Source organism: Scyliorhinus canicula, chromosome 7, assembly GCF_902713615.1.
Source record: "Scyliorhinus canicula chromosome 7, sScyCan1.1, whole genome shotgun sequence".
In the NCBI taxonomy this organism is placed as follows: Eukaryota; Metazoa; Chordata; class Chondrichthyes; order Carcharhiniformes; family Scyliorhinidae; genus Scyliorhinus; species Scyliorhinus canicula.
This window is the reverse complement of record NC_052152.1, coordinates 121,197,089-121,211,608: the sequence shown is the minus strand read 5'-3', so window position 1 is coordinate 121,211,608 and position 14,520 is coordinate 121,197,089. Positions and strand designations below refer to the sequence as shown.

The 14,520-nt window shown below is 42.5% G+C and overlaps 1 protein-coding gene across 2 annotated transcripts in view; it reads right to left on the bottom strand.

Moving 5' to 3' along the window:
• LOC119969329 (complement C4-B-like) overlaps positions 1-14,520 on the bottom strand; it is a 132,236-nt gene that overhangs the window by 26,941 nt on the left and 90,775 nt on the right. Inside the window, exons 11-12 of one of the 2 annotated variants that reach the window (XM_038802826.1) lie at positions 13,961-14,107; positions 4,008-4,134 (exon numbers count right to left, since the gene is read on the bottom strand). In XM_038802826.1, coding sequence (XP_038658754.1) covers positions 4,008-4,134; positions 13,961-14,107 — 274 coding nt within the window. Of the gene's footprint in view, positions 1-4,007; positions 4,135-13,959; positions 14,108-14,520 lie in introns of those variants that run through there. The other variant, XM_038802827.1, reaches the window with a different exon arrangement.

The window sequence follows — 14,520 nt, the reverse complement described above, 5'->3', positions numbered from 1 at the left end:
TCCTCCCAAAATACAGACCAAAAAAAGGGGAGTAAAGTAAATACAAGACTATGGTTAGAAACTTAACAATGGATTCTTGTCTAGAAGAACTTCAGATCATTTCAAATTTGCGAGATCGGATTTCAGTTTGAGATTAAGCCATTCAAGCCGTCCAGAGAAACTCGGTAGTAATTCAATTCATTTGAGTTTTAAAAAAACCTAGTAAGATCTCTTTCAAACACTAGTTAAATAGCGAACATTGAAAGTTGAATTCAGTTTAAAGAACAAGAAAGAAATTTAAGTAACATTAAAGGAAAGAATAAAGTTTGAGATCACATAAAAGACACAAATGGCATCCACCCCCTTAGGTTCTGTACCAAATTTAACCATTTCAGCAAGCAGGTCATCTGTAAAAAAAAATACACGTCTCTAAGAATAGCTAATGCCTATAAAATCAATCAATGGAAATTGAATTAAATGAAATAAAATAGATAAAGATTTTGTGATGAAGGAGAATGGAAGATTTTTTTTCAGTATTTTGATTAAGCGATTCTGAAACTGCTGTCACTTTGAGAATCTGTAGCCATGAGAGAGGGATAACAGTTAACTCTGATATTTGCGAGCTGTGAGAATGTGTGTGTTTGGTCTGTGAATGTTCATATATCTCTGCTAAGATTTATCTTCTGAGAAGTAACCTTGAGTTTATAATTTGCAACTTTAGAATAGGAACCAGAAGGATTTTTACCTAACTAATTTTGGTTTAAGCACTGAAGTGCTAGGTTTCCTTTGTGAGTGCTGTGATATTTGTGTGTCGTCTGACATTGTGATTTAAAGATCATAGTTTGAGTGTAATTAACAAATTTTTCTTTTCAAAGGTTAGCATTGACATTTCCAGGGTAATTTTGATACACGAGGAATTTTAATCAGGGTACAAAATCATGGGTGTAAGAATAAGAAAATATTAGTTTTATGGTGTTCATTGGAACATAGAACATAGAAGATAGAACTGTACAGCACAGTACAGTCCCTTTGGCCCACGATGTTGTGCTGAATTAGTCTGAAACTAAGAAACTAAACTTTCAGCCCAGCTCTGCATCTGATCAATGTCTCTTTGCAGCCTACAACAGCCCTTCACATTATCCACTTCTCCACCAATCTTGGTGTCATCAGCAAATTTACTAACCAAACCTTCAACTCCATCATCCAAGTCATAAATAAAAATCACAAATAGCAGAGGACCCAGCACTGTGGTACACTGCTGGTGTTGGATTTGTCCAGGGTTAAAACTTCCCTGACACAATGCAGATGTATTAAGGACAGATGGGTAAATAAAATATGTCCATGATCATGTTTCTTGTTTAAACAAAAGAAGGGTGGTGACAAAATGACGTCTGGTAAAGAACTCTTACTCCACCCCTTTTCAAACCAGCAGAGAATTGACCCGTGCTTGTTAATGCCTGGATTTGGTCTGTCTCTCTTGTGGGGACCATGAATTTGGATTCAGTTGAATTGGTTTTTGGAGCAGGCGAGGAGCTGGATTGGGGGTTTGCCCCTGTCCACACTCTGAGCTCTGGCTTTGTAATTCTGATCAAGTAATTTAAAAAAAAACAGCTGAAGATGTATTTTTAATTGGAAATTACAAATCTTAAATTTTGAATTGTCAGATATATTCAGATTAGTTAACCCACTCGGTCCCATGCAGAATGGATCTTTTATGTTTTACTTTACAAGCAACTACAAGTGGCACAATATTTGCAGTAGCTTCAGGAATTTGAGACAGTTGAGTATTGTAAACTGGCTAATTAACCAGGCAAAAGCACGTCAAGGTTCGGTTCAAGTGCAACAGAATCAGGCGTGTAACCACGAGCAAAATAGATATGAAAAGGTTGTAAAGTATGAAAACTACTAACGCCTGAATAACAGACGTGTTCGGCCCATACAGGAAAAGCTTTATACGGAAAACACCTTTCACCTGGTGACGACCAGGCTACTTTTCCACTTTTCCTTTAAATGGATTGTCTCCTCTTCTGAAACTGCATAGGCCACAGTAGTATTGACTAATGAACATAGCCTATTGAAGTGTAAGTAAGTTATTTTAGATTTTTTATCAAGTAGGGGTTTATCTGGCGTTCCTTCAAGTTATTCTTGCAATCATCAATATTCATTTTTCCCAATGTGGGCTATTTGTAATTAAGTTTTTATTTCAGGAATATTACCCCTACCAGCATGGAAAAGAAAAAGCATAAATCTGGGTCACTAAAACGCAAAGAACAAAAAGAAGCAGAAAGGAAGGAATCAGCCAAGCGATGCAGGCCTATTACAGAGTTTATAATACCACAAGCACAATCCACATCAATATCCTGTTCTGCAACAAATAATCAAGAAGAAAGAAACAATGCTCATGGTGACGATGCAATGACATGCGAGTTACAAGAACAGAGAAGAGCTACTTTGAATGTAGAGAAAAATACAAGTGCATCCATTACTAATCAACCCAGGCCCAATATTTTTTCTGGCTTCCTTGTTCCAGTATCTGTACTGCCTGTAGTTGCAACATCTGAACACATAGCTTCAACTAGTCTAGAATTTACAGTGCAGAAGGAGGCCATTCGGCCCATCGAGTCTGCACCAGCTCCTGGAAAGAGCACTCCACCCAAGGTCAACACCTCCACCCTATCCCCACAACCCAGTAACCCCACCCAACACTAAGGGCAATTTTGGACACTAAGGGCAATTTATCATGTCCAATCCACCTAACTTGCACATCTTTGGACTGTGGGAGGAATCCAGAGCACCCGGAGGAAACCCACGCACACACGGGGAGGATGTGCAGACTCTGCACAGACAGTGACCCAAGCCGGAATCGAACCTGGGACCCTGGAGCTGTGAAGCGATTGTGCTATCCACAATGCTACCATGCTGCCCCGTGCTACCGTGACAGGGAATCAAATATTCCTTCAAGCATAAATGACTTGGTTTCTGAAGCACATCCTGTAAATGAACCTACGCAAGAAAATGAAAGATCAATTACTGCAATCTTCCAATATCCATCACGAGCAAAGCTAAAATAGTTTTTTGCTGAACATCCACTTCAGCCACTTGATGATCTGCCATTTGATGCTCGTTTGTATGAGAGGAAAATTATTCTTTGCAGCATCACTAATTAAAAGGAAAGAAGAAGTATTGAAGCAGAGAAGTATTGTCATGAGGATTATAGACATCATAAAGATGTTAGGCAAGCAAGCACTTCCTTTTCGAGGTCACAGAAATGAATCGGCCTGCACTCGAGATAATGAGGTTCTGAATCATGGCAATGTTTTAGCTACAGTGCAGTTGATGGCAAAATATGACCCCATTATGGCAGCTCACATTTATGCAGTGCAAAACAAGTCTAAACAAAGAATCAAACGATTAGAGCAACAAGGAAAGGCTCAAACCTAATAATGGATCGCATTGTCCAGTCACTAGAATCATGCTTTGTACAACACAAACCGTTGTATAAAGAATTGTCCTGCTTGGACCCAGCAAAGTTTAAAACTATTGCAGAGAAGGGCCTTGAAGATGAAGCATTGGAAGGTATTATTAAGCTGTTTCCACAAATCAGCAAAGATCAAGTAATATTGGAATTATTTTCTTTTGCTTCAAACTTTGATTTATTAAAGCTGTTGCTTAATGATGGTGAGAATATGGATACCTTAGCTCAAGTGAGAAAGAGTATTGCGAGACTACGTAGGTTCTAAATCTTTCTCCCAGATCTGATATATTAAAGTAACCTGGTGTTGTAAGACTTCTTACTGTGCTCACCCCAATCCAACACCGGCATCTCCACATCATGATATATTAAACTGCTTCTTTACTCACTCAAAAAGGGCTACATGTGTCCATGTGGAGATTGCACCTCCACCCCTTGACTGCGTGGTCTCACCCCCACAACCCAAAGATGTGCAGGGGATTGGCCAAGCTGAATTGCTTCTTAAATGGAAAAATAAATAAAAACATTTAAAATGATATAACTAAGCATTTTCTACCAGTTAATTCCGTTGATTCCATGAGATCAGAGATGAAGCGCAGCCCAGCGCCCTCGAAGACCTCGACAGCATTTCGCCCACCACCATACGAAGAGCCAAAGTCATAAAAGTCCTTTCTGTAAAAAACCTATTCAGTTGGAGAAAACAGACTTGTTACTTTTGTTGGAAAAAATATCTTGTTTTTTGATTCATATCTTTTAGAGTATAACTTTTAGTTTGGGGATTTAGCTTTTTGACAAGTAGGATAGACGTCGAAGGAGGCTAGTAAACAAAGTGAAAGTGATTGCAGTTCAAGGGGTGGTCTGTGTTTATTTACCAAGGTCAAGAAAGTGGGCAATCACTCAACAATTGGTGAGCCCACTCTGAGTTCCCTGAGGGAGGTTCAATGTTTACAGTTCACTTCATAAGGGTTTAAGATTATTCATATGGTTTCCCAGGAAAAGGAAATATTTGTGAATGGGATATAATGGATTTACCCAGCAACCCACCTTGTGTTACGTGGTGGTGGGAGGTGGCCCACAATTGACTGGTGATAGGATCTTCTCATCCCACTGTTGTCAACGGGGTTTCCCGTTGAATGAACCCCTCACTACAGGGAAACCTGAAAGATCCCGGCTGCTCAAGCTGGCCTGGGTTTGAATCTCTATCTGGGACATGCCAGTGGTGCTGAGGGGATGGACTGCAGGGAGTGGTCTTCATGGTTTGGGGAATTATCTGTGTGATTTCTCACAGAAACAGGCAATCCCATGTTAACCCTTTATGTGCCAAATTTATATGCTTCGCTATTTGGATCGAAGCGTGTTCCATGCCCCCCTCACACTTCACAAAACCCACCCCCTCACAGATCACAAAACCCACCCTCTCACAGATCACAAAACCCACCCCCTCACAGATCACAAAACCTACCCCCTCACAGATCATTAAACCTACCCCCAGCACTTCACAACAGCCCCCTCACACTTCACAAAACCCGTTCCTTGACACTTCACAGAATACCTCCTCACACGTCACAGAACACCCCCTCTCTGATTTCCTTGTATAGTTCTCCAAGAAAGCTAAAAATCATAGTGTTAACAAAGAACATCAAGCTATGTATTTGAAACAAAGCTAGTTTATTGCACACTACTTCAAATGGTTCGCACACTTCACTAAGTAATAGCTAATAAAACAACAGTATAATACCTATGTGACAGAAATCTATATCCTTTTAGTGCAACTATAAATCTAGCTCACTATCCTTCTTCATAACATTCTTCCGAGTTCCTAGAGACACAGCCTTTAATAAGACTACTCTGTGGTTCCATCTAGTGTTGAGATACATGAACATCATCTTGTTAACTTTTTACTCCTTACATTATACAGATCATTACATATCCTCTTTTTTAGATGTTTGTACTGTAACTAACAGTATAATATAAGTAATGATATTACATCTCCATTGATATGTATACCAAAAAGTTAACAAGTGAGTCAAAATTTGTTAAAGTTTTTTACAAATTAAGCCTTTTAGGATTCTTTCTGATTCATGATGATCTCCTCAATCCAGCCGACTGAGTTACAGATGTTTCCAATGTCTTCTGGAAGTCACCTTGTTTGTCATCAGGTCTTGCAGTAGAATGCAATAAATTACCATCAAATTTAATGCATGGAAATAAAGTTTGAGAAGACTTGACTTTCAAAAGAGCACATTAGTTTCTTCTTAGTACAGAACCATCAGTTGCTTTAACGATATACGAGTGAGGTGCTGCTTGGCGTATGATCTTAGCTAAGTCACACCATCCTCCAGTGAGCATCTGAATTCTCACAAGATCATCTGGATCAAGTGGTCCCAGAGATTTTGCATGTTGATTGTAGTATTTCTCCGTAAGATGCTTTTGATGCTGCATTTTCTCGATGACTTGCTGAAGATCGGGATCAGCTAGTTGTAAACATGGAAGAGTAGTACGCAAAAATCTATTCATTAACAACTGTGCAGGAGATAAACCCATTGAGAGAGGAGTAGTCCTATAATTCAATAAAGCTAAGTACATATATGAGCCAGGGTCAAGTGCTTTGTTGAAAAGTTGTTTCGCGACGTGACGCCTTTTTTCTACCTTGCCGTAAGATTGCGGATAAAGGGGACGAGACGTGATATGAGTAAAATTATACATTCAAGCAAATTATGTCCAATCATTACTATCAAAGCAAGGTCCATTGTCTGTCATTACTGTGGTCATCTAAAATGGCCACCCGCAAAGGATAATGGGACTTGTGGTCAGGTTGGGACACAGATGATACACAGTTCGTTTGTATTGTGCAAAGGATACCAGACCTATACAGAAACTTACATAGAGCATAGAACAGTACAGCACAGAACAGGCCCTTCGGCCCTCGATGTTGTGCCGAGCCATGATCACCCTACTCAAACCCACGTATCCACCCTATACCCGTAACCCAACATCCCCCCTTAACCTTATTGTTTAGGACACTACGGGCAATATTTCATGGCCAAGCCACCTAACCCGCACATCTTTGGACTGTGGGAGGAAACCGGAGCACCCGGAGGAAACCCACGCACACACGGGGAGGACGTGCAGACTCCGCACAGACAGTGACCCAGCCGGGAATCGAACCTGGGACCCTGGAGCTGTGAAGCATTTATGCTAACCACCATGCTACCGTGCTGCCCAGTGTGTAATGTGTACACCTGCTAAAGGTCAATCACCGATCTCCCCAGGACAATGGGACTCAGATTGAAACACAACAGTAGTAACAGACTCGGGGGTGCTTATTCACCTTATTTGGAAGTGCATATGTGCCTTGGACAATAACAACCAATTGGCCAACCAATAAAGCCAATTGGAGTTCATTACACCGTGCATTACACTTGCGCAAACTTTGACCCCGCAGAGCAGACACATAATGAAGCATGGTCACTCAGACGTCTATCTAGAGCATGGGAACAGTTGCTGCAGGAACAAATACAACAGGACAGCTTGGAAGGTGCCATGCACGGTGTAATGAACTCCAATTGGCTTTATTGGTTGGCCAATTGGAGTATGAGCTCCCTCAATGATAGCTCACTGAGGGGGCCCATATAATCACCTGTGTAGGCTTTGTGAGCCAGTCTTAAGTTGACTGGACTGCTAGCAGCACTGTTTGTAGCTGCTCCTGTAATATAGTTATTGTAAATAAATATTGGTGCGGTGACGGAACTACTGCCTCCCGTGGATTACTACACACCCAATTAAGACTAGTTAGGGACCTGCATGGATAAATGTGGGCAGAGGAGATAAAGGGATCCAAGGGATAAATATCCAAGGGAACAAGACCCCAGAGAGCAATACACAAGAGCACCGTGGTCCACCTTACGCGCCCCAAGGGTCATGTTCTAATTGTGGGCAATCGGGACACTTACTGGGCACATGCACAAAGGATACATTACAGCCCCTATATCTGTCCATGTTGGAACTATAGCCACTAAGCAGCCTGTCGCTTTGGTCGAGCTACACCCCCCCACCCCCCACCGCAGAGCACATTTTAGGAATGGATTTCATGAACTCTAATAACTTCTCATTCGACCCCATAAATAGGTATGTATGGCAGATGTCTACAATAACAAGGCTCCTGCAACACTATCAGTAGGTGACTATGTAAGCAGGACCTGTTCAGTTGGAGAATATTGGTTTAATCCTTTAATGATTAGCGCTGACGTGACTATCAGGGATGTGCTCACCAAACACAAAAGCGTCTTTGCTACACATAAACACAATTGTGGGCAGATACCAAGAGAAGTCATGATCACAGGTCTAGACTCCAAACTACAGAAACAATACGGCTCTCCCCAGCAGGCTGGGAACAAAATTGCAAAGGTGATCGACAGCCTATTAAAGCAAGATGTCATTCGACCCGTGGCATCCACCAACAATGCTCCGATTTGGCCAGTTAAGAAACCAAATGGCTCATGGCGGCTCACAATTGATTATTGTGAATTGAATAAAGTAACCCCTTTAACAGCTCCCACCATTGCCACAAGTCCCGCGACCATGCTTAAACATGGAGGGCAAGTGAAATATTTCACCGTGCTAGATATCAGCAATGGTTTCCGGTCCATGTCTTTAAACTGAGCTTGCCAATATAAATTTGCTTTTACGTTCCAAGGTCAGCAGTACACGTGGACATGCCTCCCACAAGGTTTCCACAACTCCCCGTCCATTTTCCACAGACAGTTAGCTGCTGGTCTCTCCAAATTCTCCCGCCCTGAATGCCTAGTACAATATGTAGATGACCTGCTCTTGCAAACCGACACCAAGGACGAGCATGTGGCTCTGCGAGCCAAACTGCTAGCCCTGCCCCATTCCATCGGATATAAGGTCAACACCAAGAAAGCTCAAGTCATAAAAGATAAAGTACTTTATTTAGGGACAATCATCACCCACGGCAAAAGGGAAATTGACAGAAGCGTATTGACACCATTGTAAAATTGCCCCTGCCCCGTAATGTAAGTGCACTCCGTTCATTCTTAGGTTTGGTAGAATACTGCAGGAATCATATTGATGGTTTTGTAACTAAAGCTGCCCCGCTCTCAGAACTTCTAAAAAATTGGCTTTCACAGCACACAGACGCAGTGAACGATTTATAGCGCACCTTAGCCACAGCCCCTGCTTTACAAGTTCCTGACCCTGACTTGCCATATGCCAGAGAGCCACTGAGCAAACCCTCTCAGCAGTGCTCCTACAAGAATGACATGACAGATTAGGACCAGTAGCATATGCTTCCAGAGTTTTAGACCCCATAGAACAAGGATTTTCTGGCTGTGAACGGCACCTGCTTGCAGTCTTTTGGGCAGTTCAACACTTTGCTGACATTACAGGACTGAACCCGGTTACAATTCTCACTGAGTACACCCCAACTCAACTTCTGTTAGGTGGCAGACTCAAGGACAGTTCAGTTAGCCAGGTTAGAGCAGCGCGCTGGACACTACTACTGCAAGGAAGGGACCTCTCTGTAAAGCGCATCAAGGTCCCCACATTTTAGCAGATAATTTATAATACATAGGAACCCCACGTGAGTGCCATATCATTACAGCCAAACATCACACAGGACCCTTTATTCCCAAGTCACTACAGCCACGAGCAGGCAGTAAGAAACCAGATTCCCACCAATCCAGGGACACATTTCAAATCTATGTAGATGGCTCCTCCACTATTGAGGATGGTATTAGGATAACTGGATGCGGTATATGTATGGAGGATTCACAAGGACATTCACTGGAAGAAGCAGCTTTAAAATTGCCAGGACATCTAGGAGCCCAAGCAGCAGAACTTGCAGCCATAGCCTATGTAATCACCCACCCGAGTCATTCCCAATGCCTGCAGCCATACACTCAGACAGCTTGTATGTCTTAGAACATAGAACATAGAACAGTACAGCACAGAACAGGCCCTTCGGCCCTCAATGTTGTGCCGAGCCATGATCACCCGTCTCAAACCCACGTATCCACCCTATACCCGTAACCCAACAACCCCCCCCCCCCTTAACCTTACTTTTATTAGGACACTACGGGCAATTTAGCATGGCCAATCCACCTAACCCGCACATCTTTGGACTGTGGGAGGAAACCGGAGCACCCGGAGGAAACCCACGCACACAGGGGGAGGATGTGCAGACTCCGCACAGACAGTGACCCAGCCGGGAATCGAACCTGGGACCCTGGAGCTGTGAAGCATTTATGCTAACGACCATGCTACCATGCTGCCCTTCAATAGTTTGACCAAATTCCTCCCCCTATGGGAAGCTTGTGGTTCTGTGTCCGCCGACGGAAAACCCCTACCCTCAGCCCCATTACTGAAACACATCCTTAAGGAAGCCACTGGCTGCACATATGGCATAATTAAAGTTAAAAGCCATTACCACACCTCCCCACCCAGTAACTGCAAGGCAGACACCTTAGCTAAAGCTGGAGTCCGCAATGGTCACTTCTGGCAGCCACCCGAAGGTGAACAAATGCATGCGATCCAGGTGTCCCAAACAAATATCGCAAATCTGTCCCAAGCCCAGAATGCAGACGAGTCCCACAAACCAGTTTTAAACAGCATCTACCCAGCCCCTTATGATAACTGGAAGGACACACTCACTATAGAGGATGGCATCGTTTTAAAGGAAGGAATTTATGTGGTCCCCACCCAGGACAGAAAACAGTTAATATTCCAGTTCCATGATGGACATGGACATCAGGCAATAGACACTACCATTGGCCATTTAAAAACTTTGTGTGAGTGGCCTGAATTGAAAAGCGCGTCACCCATTATGTTGAGAACTGCCTCATTTGTGCTCAAAACAATCCCGATCGTTACGCAAAGAAGCGACAATTAAGACACGCCCGTCCTGTAGATTTCAAATTGATTACATTGGTCCCCTCCCACCCTGCAGAATTGGTTTCAAATATAAAATGAAAAATGAAATGAAAATCGCTTATTGTCACACGTAGGCTTCAATGAAGTTACTGTGAAAAGCCCCTAGTCGCCACATTCCACCGCCTGTTCGGGGAGGCTGTTACGGGAATCGAACCGTGCTGCTGGCCTGCCTTGGTCTGTGTTCAAAGCCAGCGATTTAGCCCAGTGTGCTAAACAGCCCCATTGTTCTGGTCGTTATTAATACGTATACTAAATGGGTAGGGGCCTTTCCCACCCACTCCAACACAGCATAAACTACATCTAAAATCCTGACCCATCAAATATTCGCACGCTGGGGTCTTCCACGCAGCATTGAGTCAGACCAAGAAACCCACTTCACTGGCAGGGTAATGCAAAATGTAATGGCTATCTTTGGGATAAAACAGAATTTCCACATAGCATACCACCCCCAGTCCAGACCATCGTTGAGCGCATAAACCAGACTTTAAAATCAATTATCAGAAAAAAGGTGCAGCAAAACAACACTACTTGGGACACAGTAATTCCCTTCACCCTCATGATTATTAGAAACACGATTTCCAGCTCCACAGACTTCACCCCTCACACACTGGCAGGCCCATGAAAGGAATTGAGTATTTGTTAGGACTTGATTTGGCCAATCCCATAGTAACCGCCCTCACTCATGAAAAAAGCAGTGCAACAGATTACAGAGAACATTAAAGCAGCACAACTGGCTGCTGTCTGACTAGGCGCTAGGAAAAGGCAGAGTAAGGCCTACTTTGACAAAAAAGGTTCACCCCATAGAATATACAGTCGGCCAGCAAGTTATGATCTCGCTATACAACCCAAGCTCCTTTCTATCCCTTAAGCTTGCTGGCCTCTATGACATTTCAGACCAAGTAAGCCCCACCGTTTACAAGACTGGTTGGTTCCACATCAATCAACTGAAAACGTACGGAGCCCAATGTAATCACGCCCACCCCGTCACCTTGGCAATGGGAGATGATGACGCCTCGCCCACTGACCAACCTCTCCCCCTCATGACGACACCCTTCCCTTAGCCCCGCACACACAGGCTAGCTTCACACTTGAACTTGACTCAGATAATGACCTTGATCTTGATAGTAACCCTAGTACCTTGCTTGATCTCTCTGACATCAGCAACCCTAGCCCCCAGAACAACAACTTGGTTTACTTAGGCCCCATGACTGCCTGGCGCCCACCACCGATTTATCCTCACTCCCCTAGCAGCTTTGCTTCCACCTCGCAGATTGGTAAGAACAGACGGATCAGACAATTCACAGAACCACACAGCAAACAGCCCGAGTAACATTATAAACCTGCAAACGCGTGTCTGGCGGCCATGAGAGGCAGATGATTCATAGAATTGCGTAGAATTTACAGTGCAGAAGGAGGCCATTCAGCCCATCGAGTCTGCACCAGCCCTTGGAAAGAGCACCCAACTTTAGCCCATGCCTCCATCCTCTTCTCATAACCCAGTAACCCCACCTAACCTTTTTCTTTAGACACTAAGGGCAATTTATCCTGGCCAATCCACCTAACCTGCACATCTTTGGAATTGGAATTCCCAAAATGGAATTGGCGCAGCTCCACTTCAAAAGAATGATGATGATTTTTGGACACCCATTATTTATGCATTCAGATCTATGACAAATACGGAACAATGTTACACTCAAATCGAGAAAGAATATCTCGGCTTGCTAACGGAAATACGGAAATTCCATGACTACGTGTATGGCCTTCCAATGTTCATGGTTGAAACAGATCACCGACCATTTGTCCATATAATCAAGAAAGATTTGAATGATAAGACTCCAAGACTGCAACAAATCATTTTGAAACTAAGAAGGTCCGACTTTCAACTGGTCTACACTCCAGGGATTACTACCCTGTGATTGCCAATGCTTTATCTCGTGCTACTGAAAAAGATGAACAGCAGCCTGAGATAGTTCAACTTGTAAAAGCTCAAGTGCAACACTTAGTTAAAACGTTTCCTCTTTCCGATTGTAAGCTCCAGCTCATCAGAGCAGAAACTGAAAAAGATACAATGTTACAACGAGTAATCAGCCATATGAGGAATGGACGGCCGGAAGGAAGCAGTCCAAATTTCAGAAATATTAGATCTGATCTAAGGGTCGTAGATGGATTTCTACTTCATCTTGATCGTATTGTGATTCCTACAACGCAAAGACACATGATCCTCCAAAAGGTTCATAAAGGTCACTTAGATACAGAAAAATGCAATTTTTGTCCAGTTTTTGTCAGAATGTGACACATGCCAATGTAATCAGTCAATACAGAGAAAAGAGAAACTCACGACTCACGATCTCAAGAAGATTCCGTGGTCGAAAGTTAGTATTGATCTTTTTCATTTTTATGGTCATGATTATGTATTGATCGTTGACTAATTTTTCAACTACCTTGAAGTAATGGAATTGTCCGATTCTACTTCAAAATCCGTGATCAAAGTGACTAAAGAAATATTTGCTCCTCATGGAATACCTTGCAAAGTAATGACAGACAATGGACCTTGTTTTGATAGTAATGATTAGACAGAATTTGCTCAAAGGTATAATTTTGTTCCTATCACGTCTAGTCCTCTTTATCCGCAATCTAATGGCAAGGTAGAAAAAGGCATTCACATCGCGAAACAACTTTTCAAGAAAGCACTTGACTCTGGCTCAGATATGTACTTAGCTTTATTGAATTATAGGGCTACTCCTCTCTCAATGGGTTTATCTCCTGCACAGTTGTTAATGAATAGATCGGTGCGTACTACTCTTCCATGTTTACAACTAGCTGATCCCGATCTTCAGCAAGTCATTGAGAAAATGCAGCATCAAAAGCATCTTACAGAGAAATAGATGCAAAATCGCTGGGATCGCTTCATCCAGATGATCTCGTGAGAATTCAGATACCCACTGGTGGCTGGTCTGACTTAGCTAAGGAACCTAAGCAACCTCAACATGGCCAAGCGGCACCTCACTTGTATATTGTTAAAGCAACTGATGGTTGTTTTAAGAAGAAACCAATGTGCTCTTTTGAAAGTCAAGTCTTCTCAAACTATATTTCCATGTATTAAATTTGATGGTAATTTATTGCATACTACTGCAAGACCTGATGACAAACAAGGTGACTTCCAGAAGACATTGGAAACATCTGCAACTCAGTCGACTGGATTGAGGAGATCATCATGAATCATAATTTGTAAAAAACTTTAACAAATTTTCACTCACTTCTTAACTTTTTGGTATACATATCAATGTATCATGTATGAAATCTCAGTTTAATCATACTTCAACTATTTAATTCAATATTTATTTTTTGTTCTAGGTAATATAAATTACTGGAATAAAATGACTGAATTTATGTAATTACCCACAGTTTCCATTTAATAGGTCCTGCTTCTGTCTAGTATAGAGTGAGGGGTGCAGAAAACCCCCCATGCATTAGGGTTGGTGCTCAGTTACTTTCTGGTTAAGGAGCTATCCAAGCAGCTGAGTGGTTAGAGCTGAAAGCACCTATTGAGTCTCTCACCTTCTGAAGTGTATTTATGTCTTTATTGGGTCCATAGAGCTGACTGTCCACTGCTTGGATAAAGACATTGGATACATTGTCAGAGAAAACTGACAACAGCAAATCACGTTGGTCATTATCTGTATCCAAGGCAGGTTGTATCTGAAACTGTGAATGACAATCATATCTTCAGCCTCAACATACCATATAGAATGCAAGTTTAAACTAAATTGCAGGATTCAGAAGTCACATTGGTTGTACTCTCTCTGATATTATTCTCACCGAGTTCAATGAAGATTAAAATCAGGCCAAGGGTAGAGGTGGGTAAACCAGTGTTACACCTGATCCTTGTTACAATTCCCCGCACCCCCCACTGTCTCACACAAACTCAGGTTTATAAAATAAAAAAAGACTTGCATTTCTCGAGCAGCCGTTCACAACCTCATGAATTCCCTTTCTAGACTTCCGGTGGCAACCATGGAGGAGTAGGTCGCACATGCGATAGCTCCCGCCTGAAACGGACTTTCAACCTTTTTTCCCGACTTTTCTTGGACTTTAGGGGATAGATTGGTGCAGTGGAT